This window comes from Lepidochelys kempii, chromosome 9 (genome assembly GCF_965140265.1).
Source record: "Lepidochelys kempii isolate rLepKem1 chromosome 9, rLepKem1.hap2, whole genome shotgun sequence".
Classification (NCBI taxonomy): Eukaryota; Metazoa; Chordata; order Testudines; family Cheloniidae; genus Lepidochelys; species Lepidochelys kempii.
Window position 1 is genome coordinate 58,259,757 of NC_133264.1, and position 17,855 is coordinate 58,277,611.

Genomic DNA, 17,855 nt, shown 5'->3' on the forward strand with positions numbered 1-17,855 from the left:
TATGGTGGAGCAGTTTGCGGGACGGTGAGCAGAGCGGCTGGTGGAGCAGAGCACAGCAGTTTGTCAGCTGCCTAGATCAGCTCATGGGGCGGCTGGCAGAGCGGAGCCCCATGGAGAGGTGGGGCTATCAGCTTTGGACCATGTAAGGTGCCCCTTAACACCGCCCCCCGCATCTCCACCCAGGTTGGGAGGTAAAACTCTGCAGATAAACTTTTGAACTCTGGGGATGCCCTGACCAGGGACAGAGACTTTTGGGACTTTGGGTGATTTTGGTTGCTGGACTCAAGAACCCAAGGGAAAGCACACACCCCGTTTGCTTGGGGTGGGTTTTTTTGCTCATGGGTTGTGTTTCCCCAACATAATGCCACATTGTTTCTCTCTGTTATTAAAAGGCTTTTTGCTACACTCAGACTCTGTGCTTGCGAGAGGGGAAGTATTGCCTCTTGGAGGCGCCCAGCGGGGGTGGTATATATTTGTCCCAGGTCACTGGGTGGGGGCTCAAGCCGGTTTTGCATTGTGTTATTGGAAAGGAACCCCTAAATACTGAACTCGGCCCTTGTTGCTGCCAACTCTGACAGGCAGAAGGGTTACACTAGCATGCCCCACCAGGTTGGAGGCCTGAGCCCCCCTCTTCCCCACTGGGCAGAAGCCATAGGTGATGTGGGCGGGGCACATGGGGTCACTTGTCCCACATAGATTTTTTTTTTTTGCCAGGGTTTGCTGGCCCAGCTTGGTTACATGGTGCTGCAGAGCCCCCTCCCTGCATGGCAGCTGCTGGAGCTGGCAAGCTGGGAGCTGTGGCCGTGGGGAGAGCCAGCGCAAACAGCTAGGAGCTGTAGGTAGAGCCGTGGAGCAAAAGCAGCAGCCCGTCCCTGCAGCTCTCAGCCTTTTGCCACTGCCTCTTCCCAGGGAGTGAACACCTGGGAGCTGCAGGGAGGGGTTGCTGAGGGTAAGGAGGGGCATGCCTGGGATGTGTGACTCAAGCTGTTGGGGGGAGGGGAACCTTTAAATTGTGCTCCCACTCAGCAGGCACTAGTTGTCTCTTGCAGAAGCCCTGCAGCAGGGTAGATGCCTCAAACTTCTTTCCTCTCAGTCTACTAGGTGGAGGGTGTGGTGTGTCGTGGGGAGCTCCACGAGCTGCACTTTTACAGTAAAAGTCGCAGTTTGGCCACCCTTGCAATATTGCATATGCTTTAAGACAGGTGGGGCTAGTGGATAGGGACCGAGACATCTGGTTATGTTCCCAGCTCTGCTACTGACCTGTGTGGCCTGCAGTAAATAGTGTCCCCCTCAGTCTCAATTCACCCACAATTGAGATACTAACCTTCTCTGCAAAGTGTCTCGACATCTCTGGTGAAAGGCAATCTACATCAAACGACTCCTGTTCTCCCTGCTGCACGTCCCACGCACAGCACATCTGCATTGCCTCCTTGACAGTGTACTTCCAGAGCTTTGTGTAGCCGTCTTCCAAGGAACTCCTCTCCTCCATCCCTGACAGGACTGACTGTTTTCCTTGCGCATGACATTTATTGTACAGCTGCCCACCCCATCTCACATCTGGGCCTCATTAAATGGAGCCAAAATTGCTGCATCCATTCTGGATCTCCTATTCCACCAGTCTCTTTGGGGTCCCTGATATTCATGACAGAACTGGCTCAATAGGCCCCTCTGGGAACCCAGATTGGTTTCCCTGGCGACATCCCATAGGGCCTCTGGTTTCCCTCTTTCCAGCTGGTCTGTGTGGCAGAGACTTTGCAGAGTCCCCTTCGGTCTGTTGGCCTCCCTCCATCTCGGTCTGTGGTGAATCCCTCAGATTTGTTTTTGTTGCTGCTCTCTTCCAGACCAGTGAACCTGGCCTGGCATGGGATGACTGAACTGCCATCCCACAAGGAGGCCTAGGGGTGTCAGACTCTTTGAGAGGCTACCCCTTTTTGCCATTCCTTTACCTGAGACACAGTAGGTCCTATGCAGCAGGGGAGTTCGTTCCACCCTGCCAACTCAGTTGCAGCTGTGCCTAGTCCGTACTCATCTCTGGCATGAGACACTGGTCTCGTACTTTGACTTCTATGGATATGTCTTCACTGCAGATTTAACTCAAGTGCTAGGCACCTGGGTCTGAATATCCAGTTTAGCCTAGCTCAGGTATGAGCAGCCACCCTGTAAAGCCATGCTAGAATTAGTGTCCTCACTGGTGCCCTCCTCATGTGTTGCTAGGACTTTTGAGGCTGCGTCCCAGGGTTCTGTGTGCTGCATTAAGCTGAGCTGCTCTGATTCCTGGAGTGAATTGTAGGAGAGCTTGTCTGTCCTTTTCAGCACATGGGGAGAACCAGGAGGTCTATAAGCCCATGAGTGGCTCCACCTGCATCCTCCCTGTAAATATCGTGGTTCACCAGCCTGAATGAAAGCCTTATTTAGGCATTAGCCCCAGATGAGCCAGCTAGCCTGGGTTGAAAGCATCACCAAACTTATGCCCAAGGTTTATGTGTGCGGACTGGAGAGGGGGTCAGGGCAATGCTCAGGTAAGAGCCCAGGTTAACTGGAGTGAAGACAAATCTAAATGGCTGCCCAGCTTCTAATTGTCAAAGAAGTATGTGTTCAGTAGGTACAGCAAGGGAGGTGTGTGTTCGTAGGTCTGCTCTGTGTGGTGACTGTAGTTCACCTGCCCCACAGCTTGCTTTACAAAGGATGTTAGAATCACTACTGAGAGTTCATTTAGTCAGTTGCCAAGGGTACAGGACTAACCATGTGTCCCACAGGACTTCCAGTTCACCGGGCTGCAGTGTGTGCTGCCTTCCTGCAGCCAGTTTATTGCAAGGCACTTTAAAAGGATCCTCATAAAAAGCAGGTTCTTGGGGCCTGTGGCAGGACAGTAGGGTAGGCTGGGCATTAGCCTATCTGGACATCTTTGGTGGCCAGAGGTCAAAAGTGATTTGGTCATCACCATCTCCTGCCACACCACAGAATCACAATGTTTAGCCGTTCCCAGCCATGCTAATGGGTGCCCCAGGTCAGCCATTAACAGCAAGGGGTGCTGTGCTTTGGGACTGAGGTGCAGTAGCAGAGCTGGAGGAGGGGTAAGACTGGGACAGCAATGAGTCAGATGAGGATGGTAGAATTGTGGGAAACAAAATGAGCTATACCTGCAAATGAACTCATGCTGGAATAACTGCATCTACACTAGGGCTTTTGCCAATATAGAAACACTATTTCTAAAAAAAAAAAAATCACACCTGACACTACTGTACCAGGAAAAGTTCGAATGTAGACCTGGCCTAACTGTTCAAGGGCTGAACTTTAAACTGAGCTTTAGGGTATGTCTACACTACGGAATAAGGTCGAATTTATAGAAGTCGGTTTTTTAGAAATCGGTTTTATATATTCGAGTGTATGTGTCCCCACAGAAAATGCTCTAAGTGCATTAAGTGCATTAACTCGGCGGAGCGCTTCCACAGTACCGATGCTAGAGTCGACTTTCGGAGCGTTGCACTGTGGGTAGCTATCCCGCAGTCTCCGCTGCCCATTGGAATTCTGGGTTGAGATCCCAATGCCTGATGGGGCTAAAACATTGTCGCGGGTGGTTCTGGGTACATATGGTCAGGCCCCTGTTCCCTCCCTCCCTCCGTGAAAGCAAGGGCAGACAATCATTTCGCGCCTTTTTTCCTGAGTTACGGTGCAGACGCCATACCACGGCAAGCATGGAGCCCACTCAGGTAACCGTCACCCTATGTCTCCTGGGTGCTGGCAGATGCGGTACGGCATTGCTACACAGTAGCAGCAACCCCTTGCCTTGTGGCAGCAGACGGTACAGTACGACTGGTAGCCGTCATCGTCATGTCCGAGGTGCTCCTGGCCACGTCGGCTGGGAGCGCCTGGGCAGACATGGGCGCAGGGACTAAATTTGGAGTGACTTGACCAGGTCATTCTCTTTAGTCCTGCAGTCAGTCCTATTGAACCGTCTTATGGTGAGCGGGCAGGCGATACGGACTGCTAGCAGTCATACTGTACCATCTTCTGCCGAGCAGCCATGAGATGTGGATGGCATGCAGTCCTTCTGCACCGTCTGCTGCCAGCCAAAGATGTAAAAGATAGATGGAGTGGGTCAGAACAAGAAATAGACCAGATTTGTTTTGTACTCATTTGCCTCCTCTCCTGTCTAGGGGACTCATTCCTCTAGGTCACACTGCAGTCACTCACAGAGAAGGTGCAGCGAGGTAAATCTAGCCATGTATCAATCAGAGGCCAGGCTAACCTCCTTGTTCCAATAAGAACGATAACTTAGGTGCACCATTTCTTATTGGAACCCTCCGTGCAGTCCTGCCTGAAATACTCCTTGATGTAAAGACACCCCCTTTGTTGATTTTAGCTCCCTGAAGCCAACCCTGTAAGCCGTGTCGTCAGTCGCCCCTCCCTCCGTCAGAGCAACGGCAGACAATCGTTCCGCGCCTTTTTTCTGTGCGGACGCCATACCAAGGCAAGCATGGAGGCCGCTCAGCTCACTTTGGCAATTAGGAGCACATTAAACACCACACGCATTATCCAGCAGTATATGCAGCACCAGAACCTGGCAAAGCGATACCGGGCGAGGAGGCGACGTCAGCGCGGTGACGTGAGTGATCAGGACATGGACACAGATTTCTCTGAAAGCATGGGCCCTGCCAATGCATGCATCATGGTGCTAATGGGGCAGGTTCATGCTGTGGAACGCCGATTCTGGGCTCGGGAAACAAGCACAGACTGGTGGGACCGCATAGCGTTGCAGGTCTGGGACTATTCCCAGTGGCTGCGAAACTTTCGCATGCGTAAGGGCACTTTCATGGAACTTTGTGACTTGCTTTCCCCTGCCCTGAAGTGCATGAATACCAAGATGAGAGCAGCCCTCACAGTTGAGAAGCGAGTGGCGATAGCCCTGTGGAAGCTTGCAACGCCAGACAGCTACCGGTCAGTTGGGAATCAATTTGGAGTGGGCAAATCTACTGTGGGGGCTGCTGTGATGCAAGTAGCCCACGCAATCAAAGATCTGCTGATATCAAGGGTAGTGACCCTGGGAAATGTGCAGGTCATAGTGGATGGCTTTGCTGCAATGGGATTCCCTAACTGTGGTGGGGCCATAGACGGAACCCATATCCCTATCTTGGCACCGGAGCACCAAGCCGCCGAGTACATAAACCGCAAGGGGTACTTTTCGATAGTGCTGCAAGCTCTGGTGGATCACAAGGGACGTTTCACCAACATCAACGTGGGATGGCCGGGAAAGGTGCATGATGCTCGCATCTTCAGGAACTCTGGTCTGTTTCAAAAGCTGCAGGAAGGGACTTTATTTCCAGACCAGAAAATAACTGTTGGGGATGTTGAAATGCCTATATGTATCCTTGGGGACCCAGCCTACCCCTTAATGCCATGGCTCATGAAGTCGTACACAGGCAGCCTGGACAGTAGTCAGGAGCTGTTTAACTACAGGCTGAGCAAGTGCAGAATGGTGGTAGAATGTGCATTTGGACGTTTAAAGGTGCGCTGGCGCAGTTTACTGACTCGCTTAGACCTCAGTGAAACCAATATTCCCACTGTTATTACTGTTTGCTGTGTGCTCCACAATATCTGTGAGAGTAAGGGGGAGATGTTTATGGCGGGGTGGGAGGTTGAGGCAAATCGCCTGGCTGCTGGTTACGCGCAGCCAGACACCAGGGCGGTTAGAAGAGCACAGGAGGGCGCGGTACGCATCAGAGAAGCTTTGAAAACCAGTTTCATGACTGGCCAGGCTACGGTGTGAAAGTTCTGTTTGTTTCTCCTTGATGAAACCCCCCGCCCCTTGGTTCACTCTACTTCCCTGTAAGCTAACCACCCGCCCCTCCTCCCTTCAATCACCGCTTGCAGAGGCAATAAAGTCATTGTTGCTTCACATTCATGCATTCTTTATTCATTCATCACACAAATAGGGAGATGACTACCAAGGTAGCCCAGGAGGGGTGGTGGAGGAGGGAAGGAAAATGCCACACAGCACTTTAAGCACAGCACTTTAAAAGTTTACAACTTTAAAATTTATTGAATGACAGCCTTCTTTTTTTTGGGCAATCCTCTGGGGTGGAGTGGCTGGTTGGCCGGAGGCCCCCCCACCGCGTTCTTGGGCGTCTGGGTGTGGAGGCTATGGAACTTGGGGAGGAGGGCGGTTGGTTACAGAGGGGCAGCAGTGGCAGTCTGTGCTCCAGCTGCCTTTGCTGCAGCTCAACCATACACTGGAGCATACTGGTTTAGTCCTGCAGCAGCCTCAGCATTGAATCCTGCCTCCTCTCATCACGCTACCGCCACATTTGAGCTTCAGCCCTGTCTTCAGCCCGCCACTTACTCTCTTCAGCCCGCCACCTCTCCTCCCGGTCATTTTGTGCTTTCCTGCACTCTGACATTATTTGCCTCCACGCATTTGTCTGTGCTCTGTCAGTGTGGGAGGACAGCATGAGCTCGGAGAACATTTCATCGCGAGTGCGTTTTTTTTTTCTTTCTAAGCTTCACTAGCCTCTGGGAAGGAGAAGATCCTGTGATCATTGAAACACATGCAGCTGGTGGAGGAAAAAAAAAGGGACAGCGGTATTTAAAAAGACACATTTTATAAAACAGTGGCTACACTCTTTCAGGGTAAACCTTGCTGTTAACATTACATACATAGCACATGTGCTTTCGTTACAAGGTCGCATTTTGCCTCCTCCCACCGAGTGACTACCCCCTCAACCTTCCCCCCTCCCTGTGGCTAACAGCGGGGAACATTTCTGTTTAGCCACAGGCAAACAGCCCAGCAGGAATGGGCTCCTCTGAGTGTCCCCTGAAGAAAAGCACTCTATTTCAACCAGGTGACCATGAATTATATCTCACTCTCCTGAGGATAACACAGAGAGATAAAGAACGGATGTTGTTTGAATGCCAGCAAACATACACTGCAATGCTTTGTTCTACAATGATTCCCGAGTACATGTTACTGGCCTGGAGTGATAAAGTGTCCTACCATGAAGGACGCAATAAGGCTGCCCTCCCCAGAAACCTTTTGCAAAGGCTTTAGGACTACATCTAGGAGAACCGCAAATGCCAGGGCAAAGTAATCCTTTCACATGCTTGCTTTTAAACCATGTATAGTATTTTAAAAGGTACACTCACCAGAGGTCCCTTCTCCGCCTGCTGGGTCCAGGAGGCAGCCTTGGGTGGGTTGGGGGGGTACTGGCTCCAGGTCTAGGGTGAGAAACAGTTCCTGGCTGTCGGGAAAACCGGTTTCTCCGCTTGCTTGCTGTGAGCTATCTACAACCTCCTCCTCCTCCTCATCTTCTTCGTCCCCAAAACCTGATTCCGTATTGCCTCCATCTCCATTGAAGGAGTCAAACAACACGGCTGGGGTAGTGGTGGCTGAATCCCCTAAAATGGCATGCAGCTCATCATAGAAGCGGCATGTTTGGGGCTCTGACCCAGAGCGGCTGTTCGCCTCTCTGGTTTTCTGGTAGGCTTGCCTCAGCTCCTTCAGTTTCACGCGGCACTGCTTCGGGTCCCTGTTATGGCCTCTGTCCTTCATGCCCTGGGAGATTTTCACAAAAGTTTTGGCATTTCGAAAACTGGAACGGAGTTCTGATAGCACGGATTCCTCTCCCCAAACAGCGATCAGATCCCGTACCTCCCGTTCGGTCCATGCTGGAGCTCTTTTGCGATTCTGGGACTCCATCATGGTCACCTGTGCTGATGAGCTCTGCATGGTCACCTGCAGCTTGCCACGCTGGCCAAACAGGAAATGAGATTCAAAAGTTCGCGGTTCTTTTCCTGTCTACCTGGCCAGTGCATCTGAGTTGAGAGTGCTGTCCAGAGCGGTCATAATGGAGCACTCTGGGATAGCTCCCGGAGGCCAATACCATTGAATTGTGTCCACAGTACCCCAAATTCGAGCCGGCAACGTCGATTTAAGCGCTAATCCACTTGTCAGGGGTGGAGTAAGGAAATCGATTTTAAGAGCCCTTTAAGTCGAAATAAAGGGCTTCATTGTGTGGATTTAAGGCTGCTAAAGTCCTAGTGTAGACCAGGGCTTAGAGGCTCAATATTTTGAGCTGGAGGAGAGCCCCCTCTGCTCCCCTTCCCCTTGGAAAATGCCAGGACAAGAGCCGGAGGGAAGAAGGGAAGAAGGGACCTTGCGCTGTACCAGGGCAGGTCAATAGCAAACATTCTCTTGTGGAAGGAGGTGGGTAAAGGGCCAGACAAGCTTTTGTGGAGCTATGGCAGAGTCCTGCTTACGTAAACAATCAGCCATTGGGCTCTTCCCCTCCCCCTGCTTTTCATAGAATCATAGAATATCAGGGTTGGAAGGGACCTCAGGAGGTCATCTAGTCCAACCCCCTGCTCAAAAGCAGGACCAATCTCCAATTAAATCAATTAATTTTTGCAGCACTGTTCTCCAAAACCAGGCTGTTTCTTCCCCAAGTAATGCAAGGAGCCCTTTCCCTCCCCCAGGCTCCTCTGTCCTTGCAGCTCCATCTGGCTTATGCTGACATGGGGCTGAGGGAGTTTGGGACATGGCCCTGCTAGTAATTGCTGATTAATAGGAGTTCAGGAAAACCCTTTGTTGTGGCAATAAAAGATGAGTGAAAAGCCCAACATTTCCAGATGCTTCATTTGTTTGTGTTTCACACAGGCTGCAGCCTGGCTTAGAACGAACTCCCAGCACAGGATTTACTCTCCCCACACCTCTCCTTGGGCAGCTTTTGCCATCAACCTCCATCCTTTTCCTTTCAGGATTGTTGTCCCAGTCTTGTAAAAGACAGTGCCTGATTCACTGCTGCCTTGCACCCTGTGTTAGGTACACTGGCACTGAGTGAAAGAAGAAACCACATTCTGATTAGGCAGAGTTTTAAGGTCAGTTTCACACCCACTCTGCACTGGTGTACCTAAGGCAAGGTGCAGAGCAGCAGTGATTAGCCCTCCAGGGTCTCGAGATAGACATAGCTGTGTTGAAATGCCCTGTTGTGACTGGGTTTGTTTCTTGGCCCTGGAGAAACAAGCTCTCTTCTATCCCTGCACATGCAACCAATTCAGGGTGAAGAGCTTAATATGGCTGGTTTAGACAGGACCAGAAGGTTCATCTAGTCCAACTCCTTGCCCAGGATTTGTTGTGTCTAAACCAGGGGTGGGCAAACTACGGGCCGGATCCGGCCCCTCAGGGCTTTGGATCCGGCCCATGGGACAGCCACCCCGTGGCACCATGGGCCCCGCACCGCTCCCAGAAGCAGCCAGCACCATGTCCCTGCGGCCCCTGGGGGAGAGGGGGCAGAGGGCTCTACACTCTGCCCTTGCTTGTGGGTACCTTCCCCGAAGCTCCCATTGACCGTGAATGGGGAACTGCGGCCAATGGGAGCTTTGGGGTAGGTACCCACAGGCAAGGGCAGCGTTCGGAGTCCTCTGCTCTCCCTCCCCCAGGGGCCGCAGGGACGTGGTGCTGGCCGCTTCCCGGAGTGGCCCAGGGCCAGGGCAGGCAGGGAGCCTGCCCTGGCCCCAGTGCATGCTGTTGCCACCCTGGAGCTGCTCCAGGTAAGCGGCACCAGGCTGGAGCCCACACCCCGAATCCCGCCTGCACCCCGCACCTCAACTTCCTGCCCTGAGCCCCCTGCCACAGCCTGCCTGCACCCTAACCCCCTGCGGCACCCTGCAACCCAACCCCCTGCTCTGAGCCCCCTGCTGCACCCCACCCCCCTCCTCCACCCCTGCCCTGGGCCCCCTCCTGCACTCCGCACCCCCTCCTGCATCCCAACCCCCTGCCACACCTTCCTGCACCCCAAATCCCTCTTAGCCTCTGCTGCACCCTGCACCCCAACCCCCTACCCTGAGCCCCCTGCTGCACCTCACACCCCTTCTACACCCCAACCCCCTGCCCTGAGCCCCCTCCCTCACTCCACACTCCCTCCTGCACCCCAACCCCCTTCTGTGAGCCCCCTTGTGCTGAGCCTCTTCCTGCACACCACCCACCCTCGCACACCCCTCACTCTCTCCTGCACCCCCACCCCCTGCCCCAGCCCAACATTCATGGCCCTGCCTGCAATTTCCCCACCCAGATGTGGCCCTTGGGCCAAAAAGTTTGTCCGCCCCAGTCTAAACCATCCAAGACAGATGGGTATCCAGCCTCTTTTTGAAAACCTCCAGTGAAGGAGCTTCCACAACCTCCCTAGGCATCTGTTCCATTGTCCTACTGTTCTTAGTTAGGAATATAGTGGGCATGGTTGCACGTCCACACTGCATGGACGCAGTGGTTTGAGCATTGGCCTGCTAAACCCAGGGTTGTGAGTTCAATCCTTGAGGGGGCCATTTAGGGATCTGGGGCAAAAATTGGGGATTGGTCCTGCTTTGAGCAGGGGGTTGGACTAGATGACCTCCTGAGGTCTCTTCCAACCCTGATATTCTATGACTTGCAAACCCTGCTTGAGTCCTATGAGGGTGGAAGATCTCTAGCAAAGGCTGACTAATGGAGTCTTCCTTCTGGCTGCCTCATACCATGAGGTCGCCCTGTTCTGAGAGGGATAGAATGTATCTGCCAACATAGTTCTGAAAGTATTTATTTTTGGTTAATCCCTGCTCTACAAGCTTCAACCTGTCTTGTTGCAGGATCCCATTTCCTTCTGAGTAAGGTCCCTGTTTCTAGCACAGAAACAAGACTAAATTCACCAGCCCTTGCAGTAGGATTCAGTGATGTCATCACTGTAATGTTGCAAAGTAACACCCTGCGATGTGGAATTGGTGCAGTAAAACATGTTTAGAACATGCAAAGCAATTAACTTCTGGGTTTTGTAAACTTCTAATGCACACGATCTTGACACCAGGAGAGGAGCTGGATGTTTTAGTGAGAACAGCTCCACCCAAACTTGTCTCCTGCCCAAATGGAGCGGACTGGCAAGGCATGCTGAGTGTAACTGACTAAGTTAGGGCTAGCCTGACCTATTAAGACATGCAAGATACTGACTGTCCCAAACCTGAAAATGAGAGGTATGCATTCAGAATATTAACAGTTGCAAAGAAACTTATTCCTGTGGTCCACATTGTGAGAGAAATCCCTTCATTATCCTCTGGCTAGAAAACAAACAGTAAGTTCTGAAGTGCAGGGCTCGTATCTGCACAAAATTCCTACCGGTGTTGGTGGGATCTGCGTACATTGATCTGTGGCAATATACACCCACAAGAGCTGCTGGATTGCATACAGATGACTGCATGTTGCCAGGATGTCTCAAGATCACCCCCTCTGAGATAAGAATGTGGTCCAAAGTCCTTTTCTCGTCAGGGAGACGGAAGAGAAACTTATCAGTCCCCAGTACTCTGCTGTCATCTGGCCATTTGGATTGAACACCACCTCTGAGAAGGGAGTGGGGTCTAGTGGTTAGAGAAGGGGAGATGGGAGTCAGGAGTCCTGGGTTCTATCCTTTGCTCTGAGAAGGGAGAGGGAGGAAATGGGACATGGCTAGGGAAAGATGGGCAGCATCCCCTGATGCCAAACTTTGAGGGGGCCTGGATTAATTTTACATTCTCTGTGTATATATATATATATTTTTTTTTGATCTGAACAATAGACTTTGCTATTAAACTGAAAAAAAAACAACCCAAAACAAAACAAACACACCACCTGAAACAACAAGAAACCGAACATAGCAAAGATAGTCATTCTCCAGAGAGAGTTAGGGACCCTTTTGCAGCCCCTTCCTCTGCAGTAAAGCCAGCACTGCAGTGAACAGAAGGGCCAGGGTGGGAGTTTAAATTTATGTTTCACCTAAAAGTACCAGATGTGCTCTGGTGTGTTTGAGACCTGATCTAGGAGCATTTTTAAAAAGAAGGCAAACTCCCTAGTTTCCTGACTGTCAGGCAAGACATGGTGGAACCAGAGTGATACTAATGGCTGACCTTGAGATATTCCTTGACCCATGGAAAAGAAGCCCTTGAGGAATTCCACCATGATTTCAACAATTTCCATCCCACCACCAACCTCAGCCTGGTCCAGTCCACACAAGAGATCCACTTCCTGGACACTACAGTGCTAATGAACAATGGTCACATAAACACCACTCTATACCGGAAACCTACTGACCGCTATTCCTACCTGCATGCCTCCAGCTTTCACCCTGACCACACCACACGATCCATCGTCTACAGCCAAGCTCTGCGATACAACCGCATTTGCTCCAACCCCTCAGACAGAGACAAACACCTACAAGATCTCTGTCAAGCTTTCTTACAACTACAATACCCACCTGCAGAAGTAAAGAAACAGATTGATAGAGCCAGAAGAGTTCCCAGAAGTTACCTACTACAGGACAGGCCTAACAAAGAAAATAACAGAACGCCACTAGCCGTCACCTTCAGCCCCCAACTAAAACCCCTCCAACGCATTATTAAGGATCTACAACCTATCCTAAAGGATGACCCAACACTCTCACAAATCTTGGGAGACAGGCCAGTCCTTGCCTACAGACAGCCCCGCAACCTGAAGCAAATACTCACCAACAACCACATATCACACAACAGAACCACTAACCCAGGAACTTATCCTTGCAACAAAGCCCGTTGCCAATTGTGCCCACATATCTATTCAGGGGACACCATCACAGGGCCTAATAACATCAGCCACACTATCAGAGGCTCGTTCACCTGCACATCCACCAATGTGATATATGCCATCATGTGCCAGCAATGCCCCTCTGCCATGTACATTGGTCAAACTGGACAGTCTCTACGAAAAAGAATAAATGGACACAAATCAGATGTCAAGAATTATAACATTCATAAACCAGTCGGAGAACACTTCAATCTCTCTGGTCACGCAATCACAGACATGAAGGTCGCTATCTTAAAACAAAAAAACTTCAAATCCAGACTCCAGCGAGAAACTGCTGAATTGGAATTCATTTGCAAATTGGATACTATTAATTTAGGCTTAAATAGAGACTTGGAGTGGCTAAGTCATTATGCAAGGTAGCCTGTTTCCTCTTGTTTTTTCCTACCACCCCCCCCCCCCCCCAGATGTTCTGGTTTAACTTGGATTTAAACTTGAAGAGTGGTCAGTTTGGATGAGCTATTACCAGCAGGAGAGTGAGTTTGTGTGTGTATGGAGGTGGGGGGATGTGAGAAAACCTGGATTTGTGCAGGAAATAGCCCAACTTGATTGTCATGCACATTGTGTAAAGAGTTGTCACTTTGGATGGGCTATCACCAGCAGGAGAGTGAATTTGTGTGGGGGGGTGGAGGGTGAGAAAACCTGGATTTGTGCTGGAAATGGCCCACCTGATGATCACTTTAGATAAGCTATTACCAGCAGGACAGTGGGGTGGGAGGAGGTATTGGTTCATATTCTCTGTGTATATATAAAGTCTGCTGCAGTTTCCACGATATGCATCTGATGAAGTGAGCTGTAGCTCACGAAAGCTTATGCTCTAATAAATTGGTTAGTCTCTAAGGTGCCACAAGTACTCCTTTTCTTTTTGAGATATCAGTGTCTCTAAAGTTATATTTTCTTTCTTCAGTACAATTGGGAAGCTCTAACCCCAGTGGTTTGTAACTAGTTTGAAAAAGGCAAGATTTTTTTTTAATTATCCTCATACAGCTCCTTTATGGGGAGAAATCACATGCACTAGATTGAAGGGTTTTTAACTCTTCATCTCTTGATTACTAAAGGTACATAAAATGTGACTCAGACCAGGTGCTCAGGATGAAACTGCTAGACACAGAGGTCAGATCTAGACTCAGGCTGGGGTCAGAGGGCCATTCTTTTGAAGTAGCTGGAATTGCTGTACCTGCTTGTGTCAGCCATTAATTTGGTCCATGGCCTCTTTGAGAGGCACTACAATTCTTGTGTGACTCTTTCAGGCATCAGAAGAAGAACTGCATTTAACTCTCCGTTGATCATTTTGGTGCTACCATAAAATGGTGAACCCACAACGAACCCATAAAATGTAGTTTCTGTTCCCTTTGGAAATCCAAGATATGAGGCATCAAGGGGCTTCTTAAATCTTTCCTTTTCCTAGTTGTGTCCCTATTTTCTAACTTTCTCATAATTTCTTAGTCCCTCCTTGTCTGTAGTTACCCCCTACTTTTCCTGGAAGGCTTCTTCTGTTGCTTTTCTGCAGAGCATTCTATGATCTCCTTCAGTTTCACTTTGTGTCAGATTTCCAGGCTCAGAAATGGTCACCATCACCAAACCTCCCCCACCATGAATTGTATTTCTGAAATGTTAATGCTCTCTAATCTATAATATGTGTGCTATGCTTGGTAGATTGTAAGTACTGTGAAACCAGTGGCTGGGCATTAGGATTTTTGAAGATTATGGGAAAATCCAGACTTCAGGATGGGGTTAGTGTGGGGGATGTTTTATTGTTGCTGAGAGTCTGAGGCTGTTTCCTCATTAACGAGGGGTTCTTCCCCAATTGTGCCCTTTCCTCTTCTAGACTGGCAAGTGGCTACGCTGGTGTTAATCCTGACGGCAGCCACTATCACCTTCCTGTCGTTCCTCGCCTCCCTGGTTTCCTTCTGCCTAGACACTCCCAGGCGGTACTACAGAGTTGTTGCTGTTCTCCTCTTGGTTGCAGGTACCTATAAGTCACTGCTCTAGAAAGAGAATACAAATTTGGCTACTTTAAAGGATAAAGTCTCTCCTGACTTGAGTCTCCTAGAACTCCATTGAAATTCTAGGGCAGAGCAGGATTTGGCCATCAGATTGCTCCAAAAACTGGAGGCTACAGACTAAATAAGATCTGCAGAATTGTGAAATGTGATCCAAACCTGCTTCATCTTTAATGCAGAGGTGTGGCCCTCTGGCTCAAGATGGGAACTCTGGATCTCTTGGGGCCTGCAGCCTTTCTGGGCTGCAACTCTGCATTAAAGATCAGCGGCATTAGTCTGCCCCCCTTAGGTGCAGCCCTTAGCCTCCTTCTCACCAGTAGGGGCCTCACCAGGGTGCGTTCACACTTTATCCAGCTGCCAACAGCTAGCCATAGCATGTCCCCATAAGATGCAAAGAACCTGGTTTAAATTCCTTACCATGCACTCTTGTTATCTAGCAGGCTCTCCAGAAACTGCAGTGTGGCTGTGATAAGCTGTAGTGTGTTGGGTTTCACTGAAGAACACTGGAGTACCATTTTGTTAGGGATGTGGCTACAAGATTCATGAATCTTGTCTACATAAGGCAAAATAAATCTGACATGGACTGAAAAGCAGAATGTTACTGTTTGAGCAGTGGCAGGGGGAAGCGGCAGTTTAGTTTAGGGCCCCAGTTTTCATTGTGCATGAATAAAAATTATCTCTTTTTCTAAAATGTTCTGTGGAAACTGAGATTTAAATTCCCTGTAGTGCTGTGAACCCGAACACAGCAGCAGGGTTGTGCTTCTGCTGTAAAATGATTAGGAAAGGACTATAATGCAAAGCTGGCCTGTTCAGGTTCACACCTTCCAGTGACTGATGTGCAAAAAGAAAACATCAGAGAGCAGAGGAAATTAGAATTTTAAAATCTTTTGCATTTTAATTCACTTAAGGTAGAAGTCCATTATGAAGTCCTTACCTCTTCTTATGGCTCCTTTTTAAAGGGGTTTGACACTGCCTTGAACTGCGTTAATGGCACAATATTACTGTGTTTAGCCCACCTGTTCTCCTTCTCCAAAATCTGGGCTGGGAACGTGCATAAAATAGCATTTAGAATCAACCCCTCCTTGTTCTGCTGTTGCATGGCCAAAAACCCAACCAAGACTTTCCAATACCAAAAAATGCCCCGAGTTACACTCTCATCTAAATAGAGATGGTCTAAACTCTACATGGCACACTTCTGCTCTAGATCTTGCAAGTGCCTTAATATGGTACTAATGTTAAATTTCATCCCATATGGAAAGTGAGGTGGAGGAAGATTGCTTGAGAAAGAATCCGGCACTATTTGTGGCTTTACTGAGTAAGACAGGGAAAAATGCTGGTGCAGGGTTCCAGCACCAAGGCTCTGAGATAAAGGGCTTGAGGCAGAAGTGTGGTGATGCTGGGCTATCACGAGCAGGACACTCTTGTGAGGGAGTTGACAAGTGAGCTAGAGCAAGCAGTGATAGCTGCTGAGCTTGGAGAATGCTTACGCTGCTGGCATCCTATCAGGCTGACGGCACTGTGGTGAAGAAGTTCACAGCATTGGTACCATTTACACTGGGCCAGGCACACCTGAGGGAAAGAGGGCGATTGTACTTTGCCCAAGAGACAAGCTGGATGGGAAGGAGGTTGGGAGATCTGTGTGACCAAGACCTATAAAGCCACTAGCAGCTGCCGCATGAACTTGCTGCATTACTTCTTTCCTCTTCTAGACTTTAACCAGATATCTTTTCCCCATTTCCAGTGGTTCTCCAAGTGTGTGCCTTGATTCTCTATCCAATCAAATTCATCGACAGCAGTATGCTCAAGAGCTACCATGAGTTCAACTGGGGGTACGGCCTGGGCTGGGGATCCGTTATCTTCATGCTGGGTGCAGCCATCCTGTACTGCCTACGCACAGACCTTTACGAGGATGCCTACTACTAGGGTTGGGCAGAGGAGCTGGCCAGCCACAGCAGATCACTGGACTATCATTAGATTGACTGGACCAGAACATGACGGGCAGGGAAGGGAGGAGGGTTGTTGGGTCCACTGGGGTTTTTAGAGTACCTGTTCTAAGACACTGAAACACAAGTTTTGCAAGAAATCAACAAGCCTTAATGAAAGAGGTGGGTGTGAAGATCTGGAACTGGATGCTCATTAAGGTGATAGGGGGAATGTGGAGAGAGAAATGGATTATAGCTCATCAAAATAGCCCGCTATTCTCTCAGTCATCTCATGGTTTTTTCCCTTCCCTTTTTATACAGGACAGTTTTCTCTGAATTGTAGAGAGTGACTTGTATTAGTTAAGAGGTGAAGCATGCTTTTATTCTGATACAATTTTGACACATGGTGCTGTAAGAAATCATTCAGAGCCTGGGTTTTTTAAAGACTTGTCTATTCCATGTGACTTAGGAGTGACCACTAGCTCCTGGAGAAGATAACTGTGCAGAGTTTGACTGCTGCATCTTGCCTTTCGGTGGCTGCACAGTGCAGAATGTCTTCTGATGCAGAGAAGAATAGAGAAATAACTTGCATATACATTTCTTTGTCTTTAATGGCTCAGATGACATAGCCACTAGAGCGTATGAAGAGAGGTCAGAGCTGTAAAGGTCTGGGATATAAATAGGCAGGCACTGCAGTTTAAGCCCTGTGGAGCTAACATGCACAGCAGATGAAACAGAGGGAGTGCTGCAAAGCAAACATTCCTGAAATAGTATGAGCCTTTCTGTGCCTGAATTCCTTCCAGCCTATGTCAATAATAAAAATGCTTCCCCCCAAAAAAACACAAACAAACAAACCAACAAACCAAGGCAAGAGGGAGGAAAAACTTAGGATCTGGCTTAATGGCAACATGTACTGTCAAAAAATACTGTAAGCAATAATTGTCTTACTATTGGGTGAATGGGTTTTTATTAGGTAAAAATAAATTTATTTACATACATTGTCTTACCTAGGTTGAGTTGTCAAGGTGCCCACAACTACAACTGAGATAGGTATCCAGCTAAGCTTTTGCAGCATTACAGCTTGCACAGTAGATCATGTTTATAAATGACTGTATTCCATGAATTTGTACTGACAACTTAGTTGGAATGTTTCTTCTGAAATGTGTTTGGTTCACATACAGGCCAAATCTCGGAAAATTTTCCTATGGCTTAGTACCACCACTTTTTCATTTGGCCTCTGAAATAGGCCAAATTACCTGGTGTACTCCTGGGGGGATTCTGCTGGACTGTGTGCTTGCAGAAAATGCCCCCCCCCCCCCCCCCCCG

The 17,855-nt window shown here is 49.3% G+C and overlaps 1 protein-coding gene across 1 annotated transcript in view; it reads left to right on the forward strand.

The window, feature by feature from the left end:
* LOC140916923 (transmembrane protein 47-like) overlaps window positions 1-17,648 on the forward strand; it is a 32,370-nt gene extending 14,722 nt beyond the window's left edge. The window contains exons 2-3 of the mRNA XM_073358821.1: window positions 14,433-14,573; window positions 16,349-17,648. Of these exons, the coding sequence (XP_073214922.1) occupies window positions 14,433-14,573; window positions 16,349-16,530 (323 nt within the window). The 3' untranslated portion in view covers window positions 16,531-17,648. The remainder of the gene's footprint in view (window positions 1-14,432; window positions 14,574-16,348) is intronic.
* Window positions 17,649-17,855: the final 207 nt, after the last annotated feature.